This window comes from Amblyomma americanum, chromosome 11 (assembly GCF_052857255.1).
Source record: "Amblyomma americanum isolate KBUSLIRL-KWMA chromosome 11, ASM5285725v1, whole genome shotgun sequence".
In the NCBI taxonomy this organism is placed as follows: Eukaryota; Metazoa; Arthropoda; class Arachnida; order Ixodida; family Ixodidae; genus Amblyomma; species Amblyomma americanum.
The window spans coordinates 76329894-76357486 of NC_135507.1; the positions used below are offsets into that span (position 1 = coordinate 76329894).

Consider the following 27593-nt stretch of genomic DNA (forward strand, 5'->3'; position numbering starts at 1 on the left):
TGGGCGACCAAAGCAAGACGAGGGCTCCAAGGGAAAAAGTTACCATGCGGTGCCGGCGGTCGTAGTAGTCCTGCTGTGAGGTCTGCGAGGCTTGTAGGCGGGAGCGAGCCAGCTGGCGGGCGTGGTCGGCGCGGGCAATAGCGTCGTGGGCATATTCAGAAGGCGGAGAAGGAGATGTCCGAAGCAGCGTGTCCAAAGGTAATTGGGGTTCACGACCGTACAACAGATAGAACGGGGAGTAACCGGCAGTGTCATGACGAGAAGAATTGTATGCGAAGGTCACGTATGGAAGGGCAATGTCCCAGTCCCGATGGTCCGGGGAAACGTACATCGCGAGCATATCCGGGAGAGTGCGGTTGAGGCGCTCTGTAAGACCGTTGGTTTGGGGATGATAGGCGGTGGTCAGCTTATGTTTTGTTGAGCAGGAACGGAGGATGTCGTCGACAACTTTAGAGAGAAAGCAACGGCCGCGGTCGGTGAGAAGTTGGCGGGGTGCACCATGACGGAGGATGAGGTCGTAGAGGAGAAAATCGGCCACGTCGGTAGCAGTACTGGTGGGGAGGGCCCGCGTGATGGCATAGCGAGTAGCATAATCTGTCGCAACGGCAATCCATTTGTTTCCGGAGGTGGACTCCGGAAACGGGCCCAAAAGATCCAAGCCAACACGATAGAATGGTTCAGGGGGCACATCAACAGGCTGGAGCAAACCCGCGGAGAGCGGGGCGGGACGTTTCCGGCGCTGGCACTGGTCGCAGGCACGAACATAGCGGCGGACGGACTGGTAGAGACGGGGCCAAAAGAAGCGACGACGCACGCGGGCGCAAGTACGCGAGACACCCAGATGTCCAGCAGTGGGGAGGTCATGGAGCTTGTGGAGGACGTCGTTGCGCAGATGCTTCGGGACAACGAGCAGTAGGTCTGGGCCGGCGGGGTTCAGGCTTCTGTGGTAGAGTGTGTCATGATGAAGTACAAACCGGCGCAGGGCAGGGTCAGATGGAGAGGATCTGAGGCGGGAAATAATAGAGCGGTGCTCGATATCTCGTCGCTGCTCATCGCCAAGGTGAGTAAGAGCAGAGAGCGAGAAGAGGTCAGCGGCGGAGTCACTGCCAGAATGATCAGAAGAGTCAACGGGATATCGGGAGAGGCAATCAGCATCAGTGTGTAGCCTACCGGACTTATATACCACGGTATAGTCGTAGTCTTGGAGGTGTAAAGCCCAGCGACCTAGGCGGCCAGTAGGATCTTTCAGTGATGAGAGCCAGCAGAGCGCATGGTGGTCGGTGACAACCGTAAAAGGGCGGCCGTACAAATATGGGCGGAATTTCCCAACCGCCCAGACAAGGGCTAAGCACTCACGTTCGGTAATTGAGTAATTGCGCTCCGGGGCGGACAGGAGGCGGCTGGCGTAGGCGATGACACGGTGGTGTTCGGACTGCCTCTGAGAGAGAATAGCACCGATGCCATAGCCACTGGCGTCTGTGCGGACTTCAGTGGGAGCTGTTACATCAAAGTGGGCCAGAACTGGCGTGGTAGTAAGCTTCAATATCAAGGTGGAAAACGCGTGTGCTTGGTCGGGTCCCCAGATGAAGGTGGCGTCCTTTTTCAGGAGGTCGGTGAGGGGGCGGGCGATGTCGGCGAAGCCTTCAACAAATCGACGAAAGTAGGAGCACAGCCCTAAGAAGCTGCGGACGTCGTTACAGGAACGTGGCTGAGGAAAGTCTTTAACGGCTCGGATCTTATCAGGGTCAGGTTGCACCCCCGTGTCGTCGACGACATGACCCAAGATGGCGAGTTGACGGCGCGCGAAACGGCACTTAGACGAGTTGAGCTGCAGGCCAGCATGACGAAAGAGGGAAAGGATCTGAGAAAGGTCAGTGAGGTGAGAGGAAAACGAGGGCGAAAAGACAATGACGTCACCGAGATAGCACAGGCAGGTGGACCACTTAAAGCCTTGCAAAAGAGCATCCATCATGCGTTCAAATGTGGCTGGTGCGTAGCATAATCCGAAAGGCATAACTTTAAATTGATAAAGGCCATCAGGAGTCACAAAAGCGGTTTTCTCACGGTCCTGTTCATCTACAGCAATTTGCCAGTAGCCGGAGCGAAGATCTATGGACGAGAAGAATTTGGCACCATGGAGGCAGTCAAGCGCGTCAGCGATACGCGGCAGGGGGTACACGTCCTTTTTAGTGATCTTATTCAGGTGGCGATAATCAATGTAAAAACGCCATGAGTCATCCTTTTTCCTGACAAAGACGACGGGTGAGGCCCAGAGACTGTGTGAGGGTTCGATAATGTTTTTTTTTAGCATTTTAGTAACTTCCGCATTGATTACTTGACGCTCGGCGTGAGAGACCCGGTAAGGGTGGCGGCGGATGGGAGGGGCATCGTCTGTTTCAATGCGGTGCCTGACGGCGAGAGTTTGACCCAGCGCGGTGTTGTTCACGTCAAAAATATCCGAAAAAGATTCGAGAAGGGCACGAAGCTTGGCAGTTTGATCGGGATGGAGGTCGGTAGCCATCATGGTTGTGAAGGTGTCGGTCGACAGAAGAGACTGCCGGCGCGGTGCGGCGGTTTCTGGAACTGGGGTAGCGGGCAACGAAGCCACGTGGCAAGGAGCGAGAGGGGATAGCGTAGCGACGCAGATGCCGGACGGTAGCACCTGAGAAGTGAGGCCGAAGTTGAGGAAAGGCAGAATGAGGGCGTTGGCTTGGATGGTGGCAATGGTATGAGGTAGGGCAACGTTACGGGTCAGGAGGAGGTCAAGATTGGGAGTAACTAGATAGTCGCCATCGGGAACTGGGCGAGATGGGGTCAATGGAACAAAAGAGGCGGTTCGGGATGACAGGCGAGCATATGCGGTACTGAACAGTCGCAGTGATACATCAAATGGGTCTGAATCCAGCGTTGGAAGGGCGAGGTGTAGAACACCCTCCGAGCAGTCAATGAGGGCGGAATAGTCAGTCAAAAAATCTAAGCCGAGGATAAGGTCATGGGCACAGGTGGTCAGCATGGTGAACTGAACTGGTATACTCTGGCCGGCAATAGTAACGCGCGCGGTACACATACCGTCCACAGCAGGCGTGCCACCATCCGCGACACACACACGGGACGTTGCAGGCGTGAGGACTTTGCGGAGGCGACGGCGGAGGGCAGCACTCATCACTGATACATGAGCACCGGTGTCAATCAGGGCGCGCACAGGAACACGGTCGATAGTGACGTTCAGAAGATTAGGTCGAGTGGTCGAGAGAGGATTTGTAGTCCGGGTCGTTGATGCAGCGTCACCTCCGGGAGCTGCATCACTTAGTTATCCAATTGGGAGCGGCTGCGAGAAGGCGACTGGGGGGAACGAGAGCGGCGGCCCTGCGGGGACGGAGAGCGGGAGAATCGGCGTGGAGGGGGTACGGCTGGTGCAGACGGTTCGGACGGGGCGCGGGTCGAGAAGTTGTAGGATGAGGCGGGACTGTAGAAGGAGGGGAAGACGTTGCGGGGCGTTGAAGACCATGGACTGCGGCAATGACGGGCGATGTGGCCAATGCGAGAGCACCGGAAGCAAATGGGACGGTCGTCCGCCGTGCGCCAGTCATTGGGATTGCGGGAACGGGGCAGAGAATAATAGGTGCGACGAAAAGCACAGGGAGGGGGCTGGGGGGTGTCCGGGCTTCTGATGGCGCACACTGCCGGAGCGAGGTTCAGATGAGCGAGTTCCTGCCGCACGACGGCCTGAATCAACGACACAGCGGGCAGGGTTGTGTCAGGGACGGAGGGCGGGGATATCAATGGTGCGAGGGCCTCCAGTTCACGTCGGACGATCCGGGTGACTGAATCGGTGAGGGCAGGGGCGTCCGAGAGCGTGCGGGATGGTGATCGGTGGTCCTCACAGGAAGATGTGGCGGCCGTGTTGGGAAGGCGAGAAAACGACGGCGAAATGTGGCGGCCTTTGACTTGCTCAAATCGATGGCACTCGTTTATGATGGAGTCAGTTGAGGTACAGTCTTTGCAAACAAGCAAGTGGAACGCATCGTCGGCAATGCCTTTGAGCACGTGGCCCACTTTATCGGTCTCACTCATTGCGGCGTCGACCTTGTGACAAAGCGCCAAGATGTCCTGAATGTAGGCCACGTAGCTATCGGTAGAAGATTGTGCTCGAGTAGCCAGCTGTTTCTTGGCGGTGAGCTGGCGGTCATCAGGTCTACCGAACAGCGTCTTCAACTTTTCCTTAAAGGTGTCCCAACTTGTTAGCTCTTCCTCGTGGGTCTCGTACATACGCGCGCCGTGCCATTGAGGTAAAAGATGACGTTCGCGAGCATTAGCGTAAGGTCCCACCTGTTGTAGTTGCTGACACACTTGATGTTAATCCAGTCTTCGACGTCCGAGCCATCTGTGCCGGAAAACGTGCCGGGGTCACGAGGAGGAGCCATGATGACGAAAGGAGTGGTAGTGGGGGTAGTGGGGCTCCTTGACCGGCCGGGTGGAGCCATGGTGGTAGTCCCGGCCTGACGAGTACTACGAAGCTGCGTGGTGTTCGCAGCGTAAAATCCGCACCTCCACCAAAGATGTTACGTGGTCCAGGCGGGAACGACGCGAGAACGCCCGGGCACAGCACACAGGTCAAGAGTACAAGGCGGCCCGCACAGAGTACCAGGCACAGAGCACAGAATCCCAGAGCACGCGCGCCTCCGAGAGTCTTTATTCATCTCTTCTTCTATCCGTTGCAATATCATGGATTGGCTGGGCTAATCCAAATTAATTTTCGCGTTGCCTTGCACCTGCAGTGTACATGGTGAAATAAATATTTTATTTCATTTATTCGTGCTGAAGCCGTGAAAGTCGAATAATGGCGGATGAGTGAGAAGATAGACAGGGTACCCTATTTCGCCAAGCGCACCTTAACGTTGCCGCAAACGGCCGGTGTAAGGCGGCTTTGAAAGAAACGAGTCGCTAAGGACGAAGAATGTCGGGCCAGCGCTTCGAGGCGTGAGGCAGAGAAGAACGCTGAGTGCTGGGATTGGCGCGAAGAATATAAACGGCTGAAGGCGGCCGCTGAAAAAGCTCCAAACGCAGCGAGGGACGGCAAGCGTGCTGCGCACCCAGAGAAACAGTGAGGGATACTGAGGACTCCACAAACCAACAGATCTGCCAGGGACACCATAAGCTTAGCCTGTCTGGAGGATGGGAAGTGCACGAATGCATCAGCATGCCTGCAGCGAAAGGACGCAGCAAATATCGGAGTGCAGCCGTTACTGCTTGTACGCCATACTGGAAATCAATGCTCCAATCCTTATATGCATTTCATTCTTACACCTAACGTGTACGATAAAACAGACTGAAATAGTTATTAAGAGAACTGAGCAGGAATAACCGAATTAAGTGGAAAATAATCATTCAGAGGATATATACTATGCGAGTTCGGAAGAACCCATTCATCGCGATTACAATTAGTCCTCTCTCAACAAACGATTTCTGGTCGAGTGAGCTGTGGATATGATGGGTTGCATCCCCACTCCGGCATTAAGGTGGAAGGTTTCAAATGCTGTATTTCTGCGCACCTTTAGTCGACACATTATTTGAGCACCTGTCACCACTTCGCGCACTTTTGCGTAAGCTCCCAGACACCCTTAGAGATTGTGGGGGTAGCGGTCTCGGCCACAAAGGAGACGCTCTCGACTCAGCGTGACAAGCTCAGCCGGAGACCAGCTACCAAGTGACAAGGGGATTGGTCGTTTGGTGCCCAGCTTTCGCCGGTCGCAAGCCAGAGAATGGGTCGGAGCCAAAGGTTCACAAAACAAAAGAAAGTTTATACAGCAAAGAGACGATAGAGAGGAATTCACAATCACTCGTACGAGCAGATACGAAGTGATTTACAAACACAATGCAACTCGTGCAAATGAACACTTGCGAGAGATTACAATTCAACAGAATCTTCGCACATAAAGTGGGCTAACACAGGGAGAGACAAATAAACAAAACACAATATGTTCACCGGGCACTGCCGCAGTCCGAACACCTGAGGAGCACGACGACGGGGCCGATCTGCAGACTGGCGCACGTTGACTCGCTGGTTCGTGGCTGGGCGAGTGGTGTTCTCCCGGGAGTCGAGCGGGCGCGCTTCACGTAAGCTTAAACGGCGGCTCGGGCTAACAGACACCGGTTGAAGCCCCTCATTTGTAGGCGCAGTCCGAATCCAATTGCTCTTCGCGCGAAGGCAGGCGCGCACATACACGCAGCTTCAACTGCACAAACTCCTCCTTCTCGCGCCGGGCGCGCGACCCCATTGGTCGAGCGCGGAGACCACCTTCGAGAAATTTCTGGTTCCTTCTCGCATGCGAAGACGCCGGCGCGAGAGCCAAGGGGAGAGGGTATCACTTTAGCGTGATCAAGGTCACGCCCTCTACGGCGACGACGACGAGTGGAAACTACTCAGAAATTCTACAGAAATCGACGCAACGCGCGGCCATGGGTGCTTTGCGCCGCGCCGGCGACCTGAGTGGAAAGGGCAGCAGGTCCTTCCCGGGGTTCCTTCCCCGCTGTTTTTTTTTTCTTTTATTTTACAGCGCGCGGGCGCGATTGCTTACGTGCTGCGCCCTTTCTTTCTAATATGCGCCGAATTTTGTGACAGCACCCTAACCAGTTTTACATTGGTAACAACAGCTCGTCTACACGCCGACATCGTGTTTCTACCATCGCTTGATAAATTTAAACTTTGTCTAACCAATGCCGTTATGCCTACCTGAGCATCAGTATTCAATCTTGGTCCGTATTCTGTTTTGTTCGGGTCTGCACGAGCCCTTGGGCAATCCTCCTACCTGGGTATGCTCCATTTCAGAAGAGTTAAGTAACAGCAGCAATGGTTGTGATTTGCGCTCCCATCGTCACTCACTATCACGGAGGAGTGGCCATCATTCGCACTTACGTTCTACTTGCGGCACTGAAGGAAAAAGATATTAACGCGACCGCGTTAAGGGCCCCGTGTCGCGGAGAAGCAGATGTAATCGGCGTCGGCGGCGTTAGCCGTGAGCCAAAAATTCCTCCCCCCCCCCTCCTCCTCCTCCTCCTCGCAATGTACGCCACTGCCCTAACAGATGGCGCGCGACGGCAGCGCCTCCCGCTCGTCTCGTTCGGGGGCAGTGGGGCCGTGCAGGCACGCAGGAATCACGCAGTGAGCGGCGAACAACGCAGAGCCCATCCAAAGCGCGTTCACCACGAAGCTTGCGGCTTGCTGCCCGTTCGTTCGGCACGGAAGCTACGCTGGCGTTCGTGGCATCGGGTTTGTCGAGAACGATGTGCCGACGAACTACGACTGCAACTTGAGTCCCGCGCGTTTCAGCAAGGCGCCTGGCAGCGCTTCTACGTGGTTTTCCGCTCCGCGCGTCCTTTTCACCGTACATAGTAGAGCGATTTGTCTAACGGGCCAGGCGTGGCGCCGATCGGCATGCCGTGGACTCCCTGGCAGTGCTGCAACACGCTGTCGCGTTCCACTCTTAAAGGCGAAGCTTAAGCGTCCTCCAATTTTTTTAGCAGGAATACTTGCACACCATGGCCACTTACCGTCCACTTGACCACGATTGCTGATGTGCTGCTGTTGTCGATCTTCACATTTTGAGGAGGAAATGCTGGTGCTGAAAAAAAACCCTTTACTAAATGGCGACAGTTCAGCAATTCACACTGCAGCTTACCTCCGCAGGCAGTTCGAAAGTGAGTAGTGCTGGCACCGTGTTCCCTGCGGTGTCCATCCTCGTCGATGACCAAGACACGAACCTCGTATCTTGTACCGCTCCGTAGTGGCGAAAGGAGAGCGCTGAGGGTTGTACTGGTGGTTGTAGCAAGAACCGTTTTGCTGTTCCATGTTGCATTTGCAGCCTGTTTTGACGAGAGCAGTTGTTAAAGCAATAATGGTCAATTTTCAGGTTGGGAGAGAGAGAGAGAGAAAGTAATTTCATGACAGAAAGTTGGAGAGGTCGGCCGGCGGTAAAGTGATCTTGGCCTGCTACTCCACACTGTGAAAAGGGAAAGGTTTGGTTTAAGAGGGTTTAACGTCCCAAAGCGACTCAGGCTATGAGGGACGCCGTAGTGGAGGGCTCCGGAAATTTCGACCACCTGGGGTTCTTTAACGTGCACTGACATCGCACAGTACGCGGGCATCTAGAATTTCGGCTCCATCAAAATTCTGCCGCCACGGCCGGGATCGAACCCGCGTCGTTCGGGCCAGCAGCCGAGCGCCATAACCACTCAGGCACCACGGCGGCCGAAGGGGGAAAGGGAAAATAAAGAGAGTGATGGTGCGAATGGAGCTTGAAGATGTCATAGTACAATTAATTCATCTTAATCCATGAACCATCATTGTGATAATATCTAAAACAGTATTCATTTGTGGTAGAAGATTTGTTCATGACAGCACGTTCACGTAGTTTGGCTCTTCACCCGACGTTGACAAACACCAGTGCCAAAGAGCACTGCACATATAAAGCCAACTGACGTAAAGAACACGCGAAGCGATATTCTGAAAAGCACGGCTGATCTGCAATGCCTCTTTACAGTGCTCATGCGGCAAAGGCAGCAAGTATAAGTGTGGAATTCAGTCTGACTCCTTTCGCACTGATTCGTAATACGCTGCAAACAAGGACACCTTGGTCATAATCATCATCCTTACTACACCCACTGCAGCGCAAAGGCCTCTCCCATGTCTCTCCAATTAACCCTGTCCTTTGCCAGCTGCATCCACCCTTTGCCTGCAAACTTCTTAATCTCATCCGCCCACCTTACCTTCTGCCGCCCACTGGTACGCTTACTTTCTCTTGGAATCCACTCCATTACCGTTTAGGACCAGCGGTTATCTTGCCTTCGCATTACATGCCCTGCCCAAGCCCATTTCTTTCTCTTGATTTTGACTAGGAAATCATTAACCCGTGTTTGTTTCCTCACCCACTCTGCCCGCTTCCGGTCTCTTAACGTTACACCTATCATTTTTCTCTCCATGGCTCGCTGCGTTGTCCTTAACTTAAGCTGAACTCTTTTCGTTAGCCTCCACGTTTCTGCCCCGTAGGTGAGTACCGGTAAGATAAAGCTGTTGTACACTTTTCTCTTGAGGGAAATTGGTAAACTGCCACACATGATCTGCGAGAACTTGCCATATGCGCTCCACCCCATTCTTATCCTTCTAGTTATCTCCCTCTCATGATCCGGATCAGCTGTCACTACCTGCCCTAAGTAGACGTATTCCGTCACGACTTCCAGGCTTTTGCTGCCAATTCTGAACTGTTGTTCCCTTGCTAGGCTGTTGAACATTACCTTGGTTTTCTCCATGTTAATTTTTAGACCCATCGTTCTGCTCTGCCTGTCTAACACATTGATCATGATTTGCAGTTCACCTCCTGAGTTACTCAGCAAGGCAATGTCATCCTTCCAATATGGAGTTTCTTCAACAGAGAGTATCTGTTATATGGAGTTTCTCCGACAGGGAGTTTTTCCAACGGAGATTCTCCAATAGCGAGATTCTCCGACATAGAGTTTTTCCAACAGGGAGTTTCTCCAACAGGGAGTTTCTCTAAGAGAGAGTTTCTCTAACAGGGAGTTTCTCCAACAGGGCGTTTCTCCAACATGAAGTATCTCCAACATGGAGTTTTTCTAACGTGGTTTTTCCAAGAAGACGTTTCTCCAACAGGCAGTTTCTCAAAATGGAGTTTGTTCAGCTAGGAGTTTCTCGAACAGGGATTTTGTCCCACGGGGTGTTTGCCCAACGGGGACTTTCTCCAAAATGAAGTTTCTCCAACAGGGAGTTCTCCAAAAACGAGTTTCTTCAAAAGAGAGTTTCTGCAAAATGAAGCTTCTCCGACAGGAAGCTTCAATAGGGAGTTTCTCCAACAGGAAGTTTCTCCAACAGAGAGCTACTCCAACAAGGGGTTTCTGCAACATGGAGTTTTTCCAACAGTGAGTTTCTCCAACATAGTGTTTCTGCAACATGGATTTTCTCCAACATGGTATCTTCTCAAACATGAAGTTTCTCTCAAAGGGAGTTTCTCCTACAAGGAATTTCTCTAAAATGGAGTTCCTCCAACCAGGAGTTTCTCCGACAGCGAGTTTGTCCAACTGAGAGTTTGTCCAACAGAGACTTTCTCCAACAGAAATTTTCTCCTGCAGGAAGTTTCTGCAACAGGGACTTTCTCCAAAATGGAGTTTCTCCAAAAGAGAGTTTCTCCAAGAGAGTTTATCCATCATGAAGTTTCGCTGACAGGGAGCTTAAACAGGGAGTTTCTCCAACAGAGAGTTTCTCCAACAGGGGGATTCTGCAACATGAAATTTATCCACCATATAGTTTCTCCAACATGGAGTTTCTCTAACAGAGAGTTCTGCAGCATGGAGTTTCTCTAACATAGAGTTTGTCCAACAGGGAGTTTCCAACAGGAGGTTTCTCCAACAAGAGGTTTCTGCAACATGAAGTTTGTCCACCATATAGTTTCTCCAACATGGAGTTTCTCTAACAGAGAGTTTTTCTAACAGAGAGTTCTGCAGCATGGAGTTTCTCTAACATAGAGTTTGTCCAACAGGGAGTTTCCAACAGGAGGTTTCTCCAACAAGAGGTTTCTGCAACATGAAGTTTGTCCACCATATAGTTTCTCCAACATGGAGTTTCTCTAACAGAGAGTTTTTCTAACAGAGAGTTCTGCAGCATGGAGTTTCTCTACCATAGAGTTTCTCTAACAGGGAGCTTCTCCAGCATGGAGTTTCTCCTAAAGTGAGTTTCCCCGCGCCTTGGTCAATGCCACTAAAAATCCTCGGGTCTATGTCATGGAAGCCATTGCACCTTTTCGGACACAAAGTTATTCTGAATTTGGGTAACATGCACTATCACCGCCCGCAGTGACCATTTTGTGCACTGCACTGAACGACACTGCTGTCCTTTATGGTGTCATGTCCCGCAATTTCGCACTAAAATTTCAAAAATTGGAAAATTGTAAGACACATTTACTATAATTTCGAAGCTAATGGTCCACTCTTCTGATATGTAGCAAAATCTTTGTTTTAAATCGTTTCCATCGGTTGCATCGCATAGTTAGGAGTGCCGTACAAAACAAACGAGAAACACTGTTGATCATAGCAAAATTGTTAATAAAAGATAAATGCTAAACTCCCCGCGGGTGATCTGCGGACATGTTGATTTTGATAGTAAAATCTTACATTATATGAAAGAACTGCAGTCATAAATGGTTTCCCGCTCAGAAATGCTTTTGTCCAGAATTGTTTGGTATGCGATTTCTGTTGGCTTCCTTCATACCACTTGTTACTGAAGGAGACACGGCTGTCTGCCGGTCGATATGTTGATTATTCTATTTCATAGCAACAGCAGTTATTGGAACATTGCTGCGACGAGTGTGGTCTGCTGTTTGCATAAACCCTTGTCACAAAGCCACGCCCACTACGTAACACACACTGCGATCGCCAACAAGAGCAAGCCGCTATTGGAGCGCGTTGCGCACAGCTGTCAAGCATGATCGGCCTAAGCAGCCCGCGGTAGGTAAGCATCGAATCGCTGGCGTCTGCTCTGGCTGCTCTACAGCATCAAAGAACAGTGTATGTGGAATTGCCCACTCTGCGCAACTAGATGTTCTTCGCCGCCCAAAGACGCGGCAGCTGCCAGACGTTCCGCTCGGGCAGAGGCGCAGTAACGGCGCCGGATATCAGGCAGTACAAGCCACAGATGCAGAAGCCAAGCAGAAGCGGCGGACAGAAAGAAGGTCGGTCGGTACGAGGCGCGAAGATAGCAGCTGCGATGCCTAAACGCTGTGTTGATAATGCGTAATCTCAGCGGCATTTTTTGGTCTGCACGTATGAGCCCCATCCCCAGTGGCCAGAGACAGGTCTCCTCCTGTTTACTCTTGTTCACGTAATTTTGCGATTAACCTGGCATATCATACGACCAAGATGCGACGTGAGCCAGGGACCGGAGGATGTGGCCAATCACCCAGCGGCGCTTATGACAACAAAGTGGTCTCAGAAGGGCAATATCAAGATACCTCTCGACGCCATCTTCAGATATGAGACGTTCACGTACTAAGCGATGATCGACTCACAGATTTATATCGGATAACGGAGCGAGCGGGATTGAGGGGTTGTGTTTAGCCTGCCCTTATGTCATACACAAAATGCACGAAAGACAAATATTTTTTTTGTAGTATCTGTAGCTGCCAAAGATGCACGTACCTCTTCCGGACTATTTGCTAGACATTGTAACCTCCCAGCGCAGGGATGAAAAACCCTGATCTCAGGGCGAGTGAAGGGTTGACTTAGGAAACAAGAAAAAGGGAGCCATCAGAGCTTTCTGCAGCGATACGTTTTGTGTGTTTTCCTACGACCCAAAGTTCATTCTGGCCCCACAGATGGAAGGACACCAACTAGCCCGGAAGAATGCCTTATAGAATTGGCAGTGCCATTCTCAGTGCTGGGTGAGTGATCGCCATATTAAGGCTTGAGTCAGTTCGATGAGAATGGTGGCCACTACCTGGATACTGAGTTCATGGTAAGGTGGTAGAAATGTAGTGAGTATTGCCTTTTAACGGTGGTTCGCCCCACAAAATGGACAGTATTGTGTGCGTTGTGGAGTCAGTTTTTATCTGATTTAGTGCACGCTGACGTATCGCAGAATACCAGGGCCGATCGATAGACACGTATGTGGTTCAACGGCTGAGTGAAGTGGCCTAGCCTATAGTATATAAGTAGAGTGTATCTCTCGCCGTCAGGAGATTTGAAGATAAGCAACCACGAATGTTTTCCTTCGGAAGTTGCATATGACTCCAACTACAGCGCAAGAAATAGAGAATAGCCTCGTGGTGCTGGGAGACAGCGTAGATCGTCTCTAAAGAGGACCCCATTAGACAGGTCCCACATAGTAGCAGAGTTAGGTAGCTGTAGTTAGATCTTCGCCAATTTATACCAATCGCGTGGTCGTATCGCTGCGCGTATTACTGCGCCTTCTCGCGCCTGAAGTTTCCAAATTTCACTACCTTCAATAAGGGTATTGGGCACATTATTGTCAGCCACTGTTGTGTTTATAAAGGAGACATGGGCAGTCAAAACCAACCTAAGGATGAAGCTCTTCTTGGTCTTTGACAGAAAGAGCTACTTGTAGGGCTCCTGTAGCAGCAGCTGCTGCAGTTGACTGCCGGTGTGCGAAAGTTATTCGTCGAGGAGGTACGCCTGCATAATTATAATGTGAGGCTGTAGAGACATCTAGCACATATGTCACGGGTAAAAAAATACTCTATAATGTGAAATGCGAATGTACCTATTCTCCCCATCCAGCATAGTTCACATTTATCCATTTCTGTCAGTTGCACTGGCAGTTCGAGTAAGGGCGGTTAACAAAACACTGTTGTAAGGATGTTGTATATCATAGGAATTGTTGTAGGCAAACCATAGAACGTATTTTGTAATCACTCATTTATTTTTCGCGTAACATTGATTGTGGAGTAAGCCGCAAGACGTGAAAAAGCAAACTACCAATCCTAGTCAAGGACGGTCCTACAGCGACGCTGCCGTTAGCTACAGGACCGCCGCTGCATCCTCTTTGGACTTTTCTCAGGGACAACAGGGAGAAACTGTTTTCTTTGCCTTACGGTGTGGGAGAAGAATAAATGCTCGTAAGTGATGAGGTGAAAGTTAGGATGGCCGCGGATACGTACTTCAGAGAATTTCATCGTTCGCCAAAAATGTAGCTCGCATTGAACTTGTCAAGGTTTCCCGTGTGCTCGCTCAGTACGCGCAGTACAACAAAATGAAGCAAGATAGTGCTCTCTCACAGCCTGTTCCGCTATGAGGTGTTAATCCCAATAAAACCAAATCCATATTGTTTATTTGGCTGTAAACCCTATAAACAATTCAAGAAAAGCTGTTCCGATTGCACACATTTTCTCGCTACTAAGCGAGAATAAGCCGGTTGTAGCGTGCCACTTCTATTTGGTGCCCACCAAAATCTCATCCCTCGGTCGCTCCAAGTATGATGCCTTCTTGGCCTTTCATATATAGAAGCCCCACTCATTCCTTCTCCCCCTCACCTTCGAACTTAAAACGCCCCCCCCCCCCCCTCCTTGCGCACCTGGTTAACTGCATCACCCCCGTTGTTTCATGTTTTCCGGGAAGCTCTAAACAGACATACAAGCAAATGGTGTTCTCCTGAAGTCGGGTGTTTGAGGCCATCTCTTTTGTAGCAATAGCTACATTACGGTAGAATTTCGAGCGTTCAGCAGGGTGGTGCCGCCACCACGTGGCGAAACCGAGCTGCAACAGCTGTGCGCGCATGCGCCGTGTCATTGGGGCCAAGATAAAAAAGGAACGCCCAGCGAAACAGAGCGGCGAAAGACTGACTTTGCAATTCAACTGAGCAAGTTCCACCCGGCCAGCTGTAGCTACCACGTCACTCCAGGTTTAACCAGAGCTAAACCACCACCATTTTATTTATTCCTCTCCAAAATAAAGAAAAAGCACGCTTCTTTTTTTTTTCCTTTGAAAGTCTACCTGTGCTTTGATTAATCAAAACATCCAGCCTGTCCAGCCTAACAATTCTGGTCAAAAGCATTTTTGAGCGTGAAACCGTGGAAGAACGCTATTCTTCCATGTTATTTGGAATTTGATTATAACAATCAATATATCCGCAAGTGACCGGACGGCAGTCTTGATTTTCTTTTATTGCAGTTAAAGGATAGATGTAAGCACTTTGAAAGAAATATTTTGCTACATGTCAGACGAATGGACGACCACCATTAATATTTCGGCAACAGTGTCACAAAATTCTCAAATTTTATAAATTTTTGTCTGAGAATGTTGGACACGCAATATCGCAGCACGCGTTTAAATGTGTACGGGTCATGCAAGTTTCGGGAAAAGCTTGAGTTCGACACGATATGATTCAAGGCACAATGAGGGCTAATCAGAAATCGTTCTCTTTCCGCGGCTTTAAGTGTTGAATCCCGAGCTTGGTATCCCCATGCCTCTAATTTGTATTGCCGCTGCCAAGAATAAAACAAAATTTTGAAGGAAAATTATTAATGGCAGCAGAAAGTATTCCAGACAGTCTCGTAATATGCTGCGCAGACTGAAATTAGAGAATATCAACTTACGTGCCTGCGGAAACAGTCTAGTCCTTGAGAAAATTGCTTGAACACTATACTGCCAAGAAAACGGGCTTCCGCTTGCGTCAAAGTTGCGTTCTCCAGCCGATACAGCTTGGTAGCGGGGACAGGCTCTGCCACTACACGGCACGTAGAGCGCTCTCTGGGCTCTTGATCACCTCTTCCGGCAGCGAATTGCGAGATGTCAGGCCCCTAGGAACCACGGAGCGCACATGGTGGCGCGGATAGGTTGCTTTGGCGGGCGGAGGCCCTGGTGTCACGCCTAGCAACCCCAGCGTAACGGGAAGGACAAGGCCGGCCACGCATCTGCGCTTTTTGTGTCGGTTTGGCTGTTTTCGTGCCCGCCGCGCGGAAGCGAAGACAGTGGACCAAGGAGGGGACACTGAAGACGGAAAATGTTGTACCTGCCCAAGGGAGCCAGAATAGCGGCATGTGTTGTTTCTTTCAGAGCGTAGCTCTTTAGCGCCCGTTGATGGGTTGACCGCGTCGCCGTCGCAGGTGTAACCGGAAGAACGAGAGTACTGCCGCTCGCTCATAGATGGCGGCAGAGTGATCCGAGCCGCGCGCGTCCCCCCCCCCCCCCCCCCGTGCTTCGCTCTCCATCGCCCTTTTATAGCCTTGGCGTTAGTCCACGTAAACCTTATCGTCGTCTTCTCCTTCTTCTCTTCTGCACCAATAACCTCTCTCCACCTCACCGAAAGCTTCATCTTCTCTAGTTTTCGTATAATCCACGTCATCCTTATCACCAACCTCTTCGTCTTCTTCACACCTCTTTCCTTCATATTTTATTTTAAAATCCCTATTATATGCGAAAAGGGCCACCTTCTCTCAAGAGTTTTTCCATAAAAGACTGCTCACGTCATCCTCATCTTCAAGCCATCCAGCCAACCGACTATCTTCTGTGGCGATTCTGGACCCAGCACACAGCACACCGCAGACGTCCAGCACACATCAAAAGCACACCACTAACACAGTACACCAAACTGCATTTTCGGAACATTAATACACTACTGCCGTAGACCGTACAGTGTCCTTGATAAACACGTTAATGCCCACAACACACTCCCTTGTATAATCAAATAACAATAGCAACAACAAAAAATCAACAACACCAAAAAGCTACATTCCAGAGATAGCTAGAGCCGTTCAGTTGGCTCTATCTCTAGAGGGGTCTAATTTGCAACATATGACTTCCGTTTGGCCCGCACATCTGAAAACACCTCCCCCTTGATTTCGAGTAGAGCTGTGATCGTCGGTCTTCATTCAAATTGGAGTTCATTAGTGCCTTACCCCATCCTATCCTTTTCTTCCCACTGCACGTGGGAACCTCGGCAACATCGCCTGTCTCCTCGGCCACTACCGAGTATGGTACGGCGTACCGCCGTACGGGACCTCTTTCTTCATAATTCAACATATTTACATGGAAAACTTTCTTTTTGTCATGTATCAATATCTCATAATCCGTGTCATTTTTCTTCCTCGTCACACGGTAAGGGCCCTTCCACTGCATCAGTAACTTATTATGTACCGTGGGTAGCAGGATAAGAACCCTGTCGCCCGGATTTAGTTTTCTTTGAGCGGCTTTCTTGTCATAGTATCCCTTATAGCGTTCGCGCGCCCTTTCCAGGCCTTGATGTGCCAGCTTGCATGTTTTCTCCAACTTGTCCCACAACTCAAGAACGTATGTGTATGTTGTCTTGAGATCTAATGCAATCTCCTTATTCGCCCACAGCTCCTTGAGTATTGTAAGTGGACCTCTAACGGTTCTCCCATACAACATCTCGAAGGGCGAGACACCAAGACTAGTTTGCGGTACTTCGCGATAAGCGAACAAAAGAGCTGGGAGATATCTATCCCTATCAATAGGTATCTCCTGGCACATTTTCTTGATCATATTTTTGAGGGTGCCGTTGAACCGCTCTACAAGCCCGTTACGCATGGGATGGTAAGGCGTTGTCAATAACTGCCTTACTGACAAAAGGCGGTTTACCTCCTTCATTATTTTCGATGTAATGTTCGAGCCCCGGTCACACAAAACTTCCCTCGGGAACTCATAACGCGAAAACATTTCCACAAGACCTTCCGCCACTTGGATACTGTCAATAGTCGTCAATGGAATAGCGTCACGATAAAGAGTGGCCACGTCAACCAGAGTAAATACATATCTATTGCCTTTGGCGGGTGCTGGAGAGATTGGCCCCACAATGTCAATAGCCACTCATTGAAACGGTAGGTCGATGGCTGGCATCTTGCCCAGAGGTACGGGACCAACTCTTCCCTTCGGAACTGTGCGCTGGCACACGTCACATCAGCGAACAAAGCGCTTAACGTCACTCTGGACACCCGGCCGAAAGAACTCCTCGGTGATCCTAGACACCGTTTTTTGAACACCCTGGTGTCCGGCCATAGTGCCATCATGGCCTAAGCGTAGCCCTGTCTCTCGCATAGACCTGGGTAACACCAGCTGTTGGACCCGCCTTCCTGAGCTAAATATGCATTTCTTGTGCAGAAGGCCATTTACCAATTGATATTCGAATGACGTACGGCTCTTCTTTCTTTTCACTTTTTCCCCGACTCTTTCGAAGCAGGCTTTCAAGCTCGGGTCTTCTCTTTGCCTAATTGCAATTTTTTTTTATTCGAGAATTGTGCCATGAGGCATAAGTTGAAAAAGGAAGGGGGGGGGGGGAGGAAGGAATGCACGGGATTGAAAGTTAAAGGAAGGAGTGAAGAACCGTTGCGCTGAGGTAGTCGCACAGGTTGCAATTTCAGCCGGTGTTAAACTCAGGCACATCGTAACGGGAATAGTGAGCGGACGCTGCGTTGCTCGGGCTGTCACTTGAGCCCTTGACTCCACGGCCGACGAGAAACTGACTGCCCCATCACCCGCCTGAGCTGTCAAGGGCCTTTCCTCTTTTGGACGTTCTTCAACGTCGATCCTTCTCCACTCAGGATCGGGAGTCCTCGACACTTCTTGCAGCCGTAATGTTTCCCAAGATGAGATCGTAGATGGGCTGCTCTACACATTTTGCCACTACCTGTCCACTATAATACTGCATGGACACTAGAATCGTGGCTTCGGGAAGGTACCTCACTGTGCTATCTACAAGAGTGACGGCCGACGCTTCCCCTGTAAGATCCTCGCCCTTCACCAGGCTTCTACGAACCAAGACTGTGTTGGCTCCGCTGTCTCTAAGCACCAATATAGGACGGTTCCCTATTTGCCCAGCCACCACCGGCATTACTGCTTTCGACTTGGGTGTTCCACTCACCGTCTCATTTCCCAGCGGCATTTGCTCTCCTTTCAGCTCAAAACTTCAGGTGGCGTGACAAGTTCTACCGCAGAGTTGACAACGCATGCAGCTCAGTCCTGCGTTCTGTACCGGTACTCATTCAGAGTTTGATCCCTCTTCTTACAACCTTGACACACAACCTGTGTCTCTTGGGCAACGCTACTAGCTTGACAGTCAACTGCACGGTGTCCCAACTTGCCGCAGAGAAAGCACCTTACTGGCGCCTTAGATGCACCACTATATGCTTTTTGTTTTGTCGCATATGTCTCTGGAACCTTTTAGGTTTCCTCCTTTGCCTTGCTCAAATTTCTCAGCCCTTCAGTCTCGACGAAGTGGTCTGCAATGTCGGCGAACTCTTCCAATGCACACAACTTTCTTTCTTCCAGGAATAGTGCTGCTTTGAGATCCAACATGCTAAAAATTTCTCGGTGGCCAACTTGTCACGCATCCCTTCAAAACTCTTTTCTATGTTTGACATATCAAGCCACCTATCTAAATAATTGGTCAGCCTGCAGGAAAACTGCTTAGCGGTTTCAGAATCCTCAGGTTTCGCGGTGCGAAATCTGCCATGGAAACCCTCTTCTGTAAGCCTGAATCTTTGGAGAAGTGCCTTATTGACTTTCTTGAAGTCATTGGAATCAGAAGCGGGCATCCTCCCAAACATGTTCAGCGCCTCTCCAACTAAACACATGCTCAATGGCGTGGCCCATTAACTATGCTCCCAGCCTTGCCCCAGAGCTATCTGTTCGAATCTTTGCAGACATGCGTCCAAATCATCTCTCTTGTCATGAAAATGAGCCATCAGCGTTCTTGGGCAAACTCTAGCCGGTCTAGGAGATTTTGTACCCGGTAAGAAACGCTGATCATTGTCCGTGATCTCATCATATCCTCCCGCGACATGCGCCTGTTTCCAGAAAATAAACTCCTCCCGTTCTATCCTTCTTTTCTCCTGTTCTTCTGCCTCGCGAGCTCTTCTAGCTTGTGGCTCTTCTGTCTCGCGAGCTCTTTTCGCCTCCCGCTCTTCTGCCTCGCGAGCGTCTGCGCGTGCTTGCGCCCTTTCCTCTCTCTGCCTCTGCCTCCTCCTCATAGAGACGCATCGCCTCTTCCTTGCTTAACCCTAGCTTTAGCGCTAGTTCTCACGTTTTTGGCAAATCCATACTTACTGTCGTCGATTTGAGACAAAGCAAAAAGAAAAAAAAAGGAGCGAATCCTGGCAAAGTCTCGCCACTTATCTTTGTCACGGATCTCCCCAGAGAACACTCAGACCGAAAGAATGGACTAGGCGACAGGTGTACCCACAGAGATGCACATTTAATGCACCCTAATTGACACACACACTAGCACACAAAGCTAACTAACCGAGCTAACACAAAACACAACGACTATAAATAGACACAACACAGGAACACTGCTACCAGCGTCTATTACAAGCGTTCTACTGTTAGCGGTCGGCGTTCGTGCTCGCGGTTGGTTCGGTGCGGCTGCGGCGTTGTATGGGTCCAGTAGCCGGCGTCGAGATGGCGTTCCACGTGCTCCGGCTGGTGTCGCTGGCTGCGTCGTACAAGCTCCCGGTCAAAGCGCCCGTGGAGGTGATGCCGGTGTTATTGGCATTGGGGGCACCACCCGGATAGGTGTCAAGAACGGTGGAGACACCTCTGGCCGTAGCAGGTGGTAGCATCCTCCGTTGACTCCCCGGAATGGGCTCAGGAACGGCAGGAAGTCCACGGTGCGAAGCCATAGAATGCGAGCTCACCGGAGCTGTAGCTGGCGCCGCTCTCTTCGAGCCGAAGCGTCCCTGACCCGCCGGAGCCTCCGCTTCTCTGGTCTCCCCACCCCCCATGCTTCGCTCTCCTTCGCCCTTTTATAGTTTTGCGGGTTGAAGGGGATCGCCGACGATGCCTTCAACCTGCTCGTCTACAAGAATTGCACTACAGTCGACGACATTATTAAGGAATGTCGCCGCTGCGAGGAAGCTAAAAGAAGGCGTATCACCCAGCACCTCCACCAAATATGTTGAGGGAAAGAGTAAGTTTACAGCTATGTACAGCAGCGAAGGAACAGCTACGAGTGGCACTCAGAACACAGTCAGAACTTCGTTCTCGTCTTCGTCTTCGTCCACCCGTTCACCCGCTCAGTCTCGTCGTCGTCTTCCCGCTTCAATAACTTTGCCGTTAGTCCACGTAAGCCTTGTCGCCGTCTTCTCCTTCTCTTCTCCACCAATCATCTCTCTCCACCTCATCGAATGATTTTTCTTCTTTCGTCTTCGGTTAATCCACGTCATCTTTATCGCCAACCTTTTCGTCTTCTTCACACCTTTTTCCTTCATAGTTTTATTTTTGACTCCCTATTATATGTGACACCGTCCCTTGACCACAACATATGCCTCCTTTGATTCCCGCTGCCGCTGTCTTCTTACCCGTTCTTGTTCCCGTCGTCGCACACGACGATAGTCTTCGTCAGACAACCCTGACGGTCAGGGTTAGTCTCCATGCCGACCCGAAAGCCAGAGCCACGGCAGAAAGTGGTCAAGGACGCCTAGCTTCGAGTTAAAAGCGAGGCCACATTCCTCTTCGCTTTGCTTCTCAACCGGTTTCCCACGTGTCCAGCATCCCGTGACGCTTTTCTTCTCCCGGTTAAGCACGATTCACACAGGGAGCATCCATGGAGGGGAGAGGGGGTGCATGAAATCGGCCTCGCTATCCTGGACGCAGCTCTGTTCCTCCTCCTTCTCTCCCTCGTCCGCGCTCGCAGAGGTCAAAAGGTCAAATTCAGTTCAGACAACCGGTTTTTGCGAGAATGCGGGTAGTGCTGCTGCTAGCCAACACGCGCCCGTCCATGTGCACGAAGCTCCCGGTCGGCGGGCGCGCGCTGCTTTGCGTGACGTCACGGCGTCCTAGCGGTGAAGCTGCCAATCTGCGCCGCCCTCTTTGTTTCGTGGTTGCTAGGGGCCTCAAGTGCTAGCCTCTGACAATGCGCCTTCCGATACCATTTTTATCGCTGAATAAATATTCACCTTTCAAGTAGGAATCTGAACTGATTTATGGAAAAGAGAGAATTATTTAAGTACTACTAGCAGGGGTGCTTTATTAAGAAAAAAATGCAAAAGAAGAAAGAAATGTTCCCAGCCGTGGCAGCTGCCGATATCTCAAGCACCCGAGCTGAGACCGGGGGAAGTAAAGGGACAGCGAGGGTATAGCAGGAAGTGTAGAGGGGAGCGACAGCGACGAAGGCTATTAAACCGTTGAAGGTTAATTATACGACGCGATCATTTGCAGCATTTGTTGGCGTCGTTCATCGACTTAGTTTGAAAATGAAAAGAGGCTAAATATTCTTTCGGCCGGTACAATCATTGTTGTTGTGGAATCCTTACTATGTCAGCAATCATGAGGGCTGAAACACAAATCTCTTCTGAAATGGCTCAGAAAGGAGTTCGCGACCTTGCACCTTCGGCCATTGATCGTTTAGTGAAAACGCAATGCACTCAAAGCTTACCTTGTACTCGACGCGGTATTCTTTGGGCTTCCCCATGCCTATATCAACAGACGAATTCCAAGGTTTGAACCTTATAGTGGCACTTTTGTCGGTGACTGTGCTAACCGAAGGCCCATCCTTGAACAAAGGGTAACCTGAAATGTAGTTCCCAAAATGTTTTGTAGCCATCGAAAATTCGCTGGGTTCCGTAGTAGATTTTGAGGACGCAGATCAACTATTCAGAGTTGCAAGTTATATTCTCTATGTACTTAATTTAATCAGCTTTCATTAGTGCATCATAGTAAAATATACCTATAACACATCCGCTGTGTTGCGCAAGCTGCTTCCCTTTTGCACGGCTATGCTCTATGTGCGAGTTCACCGGCTGCAATAGCTTTTGTTATCATTGTGCTCAGCATTTCAAAACACCTGTATTATTGGCTTCAAGACCGACAGCTTTCCTATGCGTCTTGTGAACAAGTTTCACAAGTCATTAAACTGGCCGCAGTTAATGTTTATCTTGAAATGCTCTCTCAAATGAAGCATGAAATTTTCCATGGGCGTGTACTATATACATATATCTCAAAGTTTAATGTTCGGTCAAATGTTTAGGGAACTTCCCAAGGTTGAGTAGATTTGTAATAAGGGAGTATTTACTTATTGGCATCCACTCAAGCGCAGTCATAGTGGTGGTCCCGGGATCCAACCGTGGGCTAGACGAATTTTTCCTTAACTACGAAGTTTCTGAGAAAGCTGTATAGATTTCCTTTGTAGCCGTAAGGCTGCGCTTGGGCGGATGCCAATGAGTAATTACTCCCTTATTAAAAATCTACTCCACCTGGGAGGTTCCCTAAACATTTGCCCAACACTGTTGCCACATCGAGTTATGGATTAATTCGCTCTCGCTCTACCACATGCTTACCAACCCGGTTAGTTCAGTTGGTACAGCGACTGCTCCGGTGGAGCGGTGGTGGACCGGGATGAATTTTTTTTAACTACGAGGTTTCTGAGAAAGCTGTATAGCTTTCCTTTGTAGCAGTATGGCTACGCTTGGGTGGATGTCAATGAGTAATTACTCCTGATTAGTCTAACATATATTTATAGAGTTCGGAGGCAGTGACGTTCGCTTTCTCAAACGAAGTGAAAAGGCCCACTTTCTCCACCAAAATTCTAGATGTTCAATTAGCTCTCCAAACATTTGCAGGACCCATTCGTTCTGATACTTGCAGCGAAGCACCCGCGCTGTCGTTTCGCTCTTGACACTTCCAGGCTCTCGGCTCCTACTAGGTGTCAGCGCAACCAAATAATGAAAGTTTTGTATTCATTGAATTTCAACTCGTTTGAGACGTTCCTGAGGTTGTTGAGAGCGAGCTAGTGTTTACAGCAGCCTAGTCGAGAAACATTTTTGTCGTTATTATGCCATTCACATGCCGAAGCAGATGTTTGGTCAGCCTTTTATTTCTCTGTACAAAAAGTGGAAAGGACTTGCGTTTAGGCGCGAGTCTACTAGATAAACAAAAGGTGTCAGTTTCTTGACTTTCATTTCCAGCTTCAGAAAATGAGTCATTCCATTTTTTCCCATTGAGGGCACCTCAAGGTCAATGGAAACACATTCGCTGGGTCGCGTTAGAATTCTACACCCATACACATACCCACAAACACTCACTACGCACACCGACACACGCATCAAACCTTGCATTCACTGAATGCTTTAACTGATTCTGCAACTGTTCCCGTCATATGCTCTCTCATCTAGTTGTTGAAATTGTATAACCTGGATATCCATTTATGTAACATCTCCGGTATCTTCTATTGGTGTTCATCATTTAACTATGTACCATTGTTTACCATGTACCGCTATGTATACCTGGTGTTACAGGGAAGAATAAGTAATTTTCAAATATGGACTTTTTGGGGAATAGATATGGCTTGATTTGGTTTATGGATGTTCAACGTCCCAAAGCGACTCAGGCTATGAGGGACGCGGCAGTGTAAGTCACCGGAAATTTCGACCACCTCGTGTTCTTTAACGTGCAGTGACATCGCGCCATACACGGGCCTCTAGAATTTCGCCTGAATCGAAATTCGACCGCCGCGGCCGGGATCGAACACGCGTCTTTCGGGTCAGCAGCCAAGCACCATATCCACTGAGCCGCCACGGTGGCAGTAAGAATATGGTTCTTGCGTCGCAGTATTGCCAGTGTTAGAGGATACCGGAAAGCTAGTGAATTGTGTTAAGTAATAAGTTGGCTAATAAATTTATAATAATTACCTTGTTAGAGCTGCAATTACAGTTTTGTAGCTGTTCTTTGGTTATAGCTATATCAATTTTCATCATTTTGAAGACGCGATTGTCCTCGGTGCTGTGGCTCGGCAAAATTTGGCTGCATCGTGCGAAAATACATGCGCTTTGGAAAGCAAGTAGGCAAAGCGACCCCTCCGGTGTACGTAACAGCGACGAGGGTAATCGCGCTTTTTTAAATTCTAAATACTGGTAAGGCTATTGTTAACGACCAGCTACACACCTCTAATTGTAGCAAGGCGCTCAATTATGACAATAAAAAGTGAATGATAAAAAATAGTTAACCAGCTTACTACTTAAAACGATTCACTGGTTTTCTGAGGTCCGCCAATATTGGCAATACAATGCCTAAAGCTAGCGAAATCATGACCACAAAAAAGCATATTTTTGAAAATTACTCACAGTGTTCCCTGTAACACCTGGTATAGAGCGTCGTCACTGTAGGTTCAGGACGAAATAAGGGTTTTAAATGGAGCTGTGTTGCTATCCGCATAATTGGTTTTCAAATTTGCAGGGCACAGTTTGCCTTACTACGTTGTTCGAGTGATCCCGTCTTCAAAAACAGTTAATTATTTCAAGAATTTGAGTTCTGGTGCAATTTTGTCCTTTTGGAAGCTCTGAAAGGACGATTCATAAAGTTTTCAACCTCCAGAAGTTTGGAGATTTGTGTATCCTACACAAACCGCACTGTCCATTGCTCACGTTGGAAAAAGTGCGGTGCGTGCGAATATTTAGCCTTACTTGTGTCACAGAACGGCGAGTTTCGCCACCCCTGGCGACACAATCCCCGATCCTTGGCACAGGTGCCCGTGTGAGCGTTGCAGAACTCCTCCGTCTTGCAGAAGCACACACGGCTCTGCTTGCAGTCCGCACCGTAGCGGTGGGCTGGACACGCTGCGGCAGAAGTGATGAGGGGAAGGAACGTTAAGGTGCACAATATGCAGTTAAGAACAAAGATAACGATCGATACGGGTATACAGCAATGACTTCTTAGCTTCTGTACGTGAAATACATTTTTAGAGTGGATGTCGCAGAGTTAATAGAGTGAAACACATTTATCGCAAATTTTGAAGCCGAGCCCTATCATACACTAAGCCAGCTACAAGGCGGTCACAATGAAAGTAAAAACAGTTCTACGGCTTAATCACAGTATTTAGCAACAGAAGGCTCTTGGCTTTTATTGTTGAGTGTGATTAATACACAATGCATTTATAAAAATAGTTGCATGCGAAAATTGAGCTCAATGATCCTAAAATTTTCAACATAAAGTCACACGCCGGCATGCTACAGATATCGCAAGCATAGTTAGCACCTAAAAAGAAGCTGATAGCTGATGCTAAGAGCTTCATGGCCGCAGTTGCCACAAATATACATGCCCTCACGGGCGGCCAAGTTCGTTTTAAATGCTACAAGAACGAAAAACTCAAATTCTCGCACACGTTAACAAAGCAGCATAAAAACAAAGATATATTCAGATCTCCTCACACACTGCGTCTATTGTTTTCCAGATATTTGCGCACGATTACTGGTGTTTCGCACTCTACGCTGTACAAGCATCCAGATATGTTGGCGTCTTGCGTATACATCTTAGAAACTTGAATGATTGAAAGAAAACGTGCGTAGTAATTGAGGTCAATACGCATTCAATCAACAGTGAATTTGGAAGAAGCGAATATAAGGCGAAAGTCATATTGCTTCTCTGGACTGAAACTCGATACTCAGCGCATATAGTATTGCTTGTAGGCTGTCAAAATGAGGTAGCATTTATAGAAGGAAACAACCAAAAAATGTAGTTGAGACCAATGAACCATGATCCGCAGGGTGTTATAGAACACCGCCGACCAATTACAATATAAATGCAGTCCGCATTTAAAGCTTTTCAGAGTTAAAGCCCTGCAGAGGCATAAAAACTATTGATCTTATAATTTCGTCTTGTGGTTCGCCTCTTGTTTAGGAAACAAGAATCGGTTTACGGAGGAGGACTTTCTTGTCGTAGAAGGTGAATATCATATCCTCTGTGTGGATGAGATTAATTAGGACCGAGCTCCTTTTTAGATTTAAGTTGTATCCGTCCATAGCAGACAATTTCACGTCTCAAGGACTAGTCTAAAGCTTAGCCACGCAGGAGTACACAAAAGAAAGGCGGCCAACTGAAAACAGCCCTCCGATAAAACTGGTGATACGATTTGGAAATTTGTCTAACTGTGATTGTCAGTATTTTATGCCAGCGGCAACGCTGCCGACATGAGCGCTACTGTAAGCTAGTGGCAGTCTTATATTTGCGTGGTACCTGTTTGACCATAAGTGAAAAAGTTCCTTGAGTTTCTCACTTTCACTCGAGAAAAATGACGCAGTGGCCAAATCTGATCGAAAGAAATACACCGGCTAAAGCTTATTCTAAGCAAAACAAACAATATAGTGCCCTCTATACTGCTCTGAGATGTATCATATAGTAAAATGGCGTAACCCACGTACCAGCAGAGCAGTGTTTGAACACAACAAGTCGTCATAATGAGTGATCTCATCGCTTTTCTGGATAAATTAAAGTAGTTCTAGCAATAATGCTAGTTTTATACTGGATTTCCCGAGCATTATACGGCCACGCTAGTCCGGTGTCTTTCCCGGTTTTTTGTGGGCATGCGTCTTTTTCGCCCCACTGTTTCTTTCAAAACTGCCCATCTGCCAGATTGTTAAATATAAATAATGAAATCTTTTTTCCATTCGTCTTCAACAGTTCATTACATTTACATTTATTTTCATTTCGGTCGCACTGCTCACTTCAATACGGCCTCAGTGCCTCACCTCACAAAATTATGGCTTACAACAGTAAAAAAAATTGCTTCTCAACGTCTTGTCACAAATACTAAATGCGCGCATCAGTTTAAGGATGCGGCGATGGTTTGGACACAGCGCGCTCAAAGACTTACTCTCGTTACAGAAAGGCCCGTGAAAGCCGGTTCCGCAGGAGCAGCCATAAGGATCCGGCAAGCAGATCAGTATTCCTCGGCAAGACTTCACGTTTCTGTCAGGGTTGGTGTTTGAGCATTTGCGTTGGCATTCCCGACCGAAGTAGTCGTCTCCGCACGCTGGGATGCAAAAAGAAAAAAAACCTACTGTGAACACGTGATCTGAAATATGCGGTTTTCGAACAGGCCGGACAGTTCTTCATGCATGGTGCGAGTGCGTGTATCTGAGAGAAAGTGTACAGCACATGCGACTAACTCCTACAGTTTCTTTTGTCGATTTCCCGCGACACTCCTTTGATCACTTGACAGTCTTCAGTCATCGGTGGACGCCTGCACTAAGCCATGACTGCCTTGTCTGTGCGGCTTGCCACATTTTTCTGAATGATATTTGGCAAGGCCGGTAGTGTGCTGGCACACTTTTATTAGAATGAGATGTTGC

The 27593-nt window shown here is 49.1% G+C and overlaps 1 protein-coding gene across 2 annotated transcripts in view; it reads right to left on the reverse strand.

Moving 5' to 3' along the window:
• Nucleotides 1-27593, reverse strand: part of LOC144110430 (receptor-type tyrosine-protein phosphatase mu-like) — a 198817-nt gene that overhangs the window by 112428 nt on the left and 58796 nt on the right. For both annotated transcript variants that reach the window (XM_077643324.1, XM_077643323.1), the window contains 5 exons: nucleotides 27116-27274; nucleotides 24930-25082; nucleotides 21908-22041; nucleotides 7680-7863; nucleotides 7552-7622 (listed from right to left, as the gene is read on the reverse strand). In XM_077643324.1, coding sequence (XP_077499450.1) covers nucleotides 7552-7622; nucleotides 7680-7863; nucleotides 21908-22041; nucleotides 24930-25082; nucleotides 27116-27274 — 701 coding nt within the window. The remainder of the gene's footprint in view (nucleotides 1-7551; nucleotides 7623-7679; nucleotides 7864-21907; nucleotides 22042-24929; nucleotides 25083-27115; nucleotides 27275-27593) is intronic.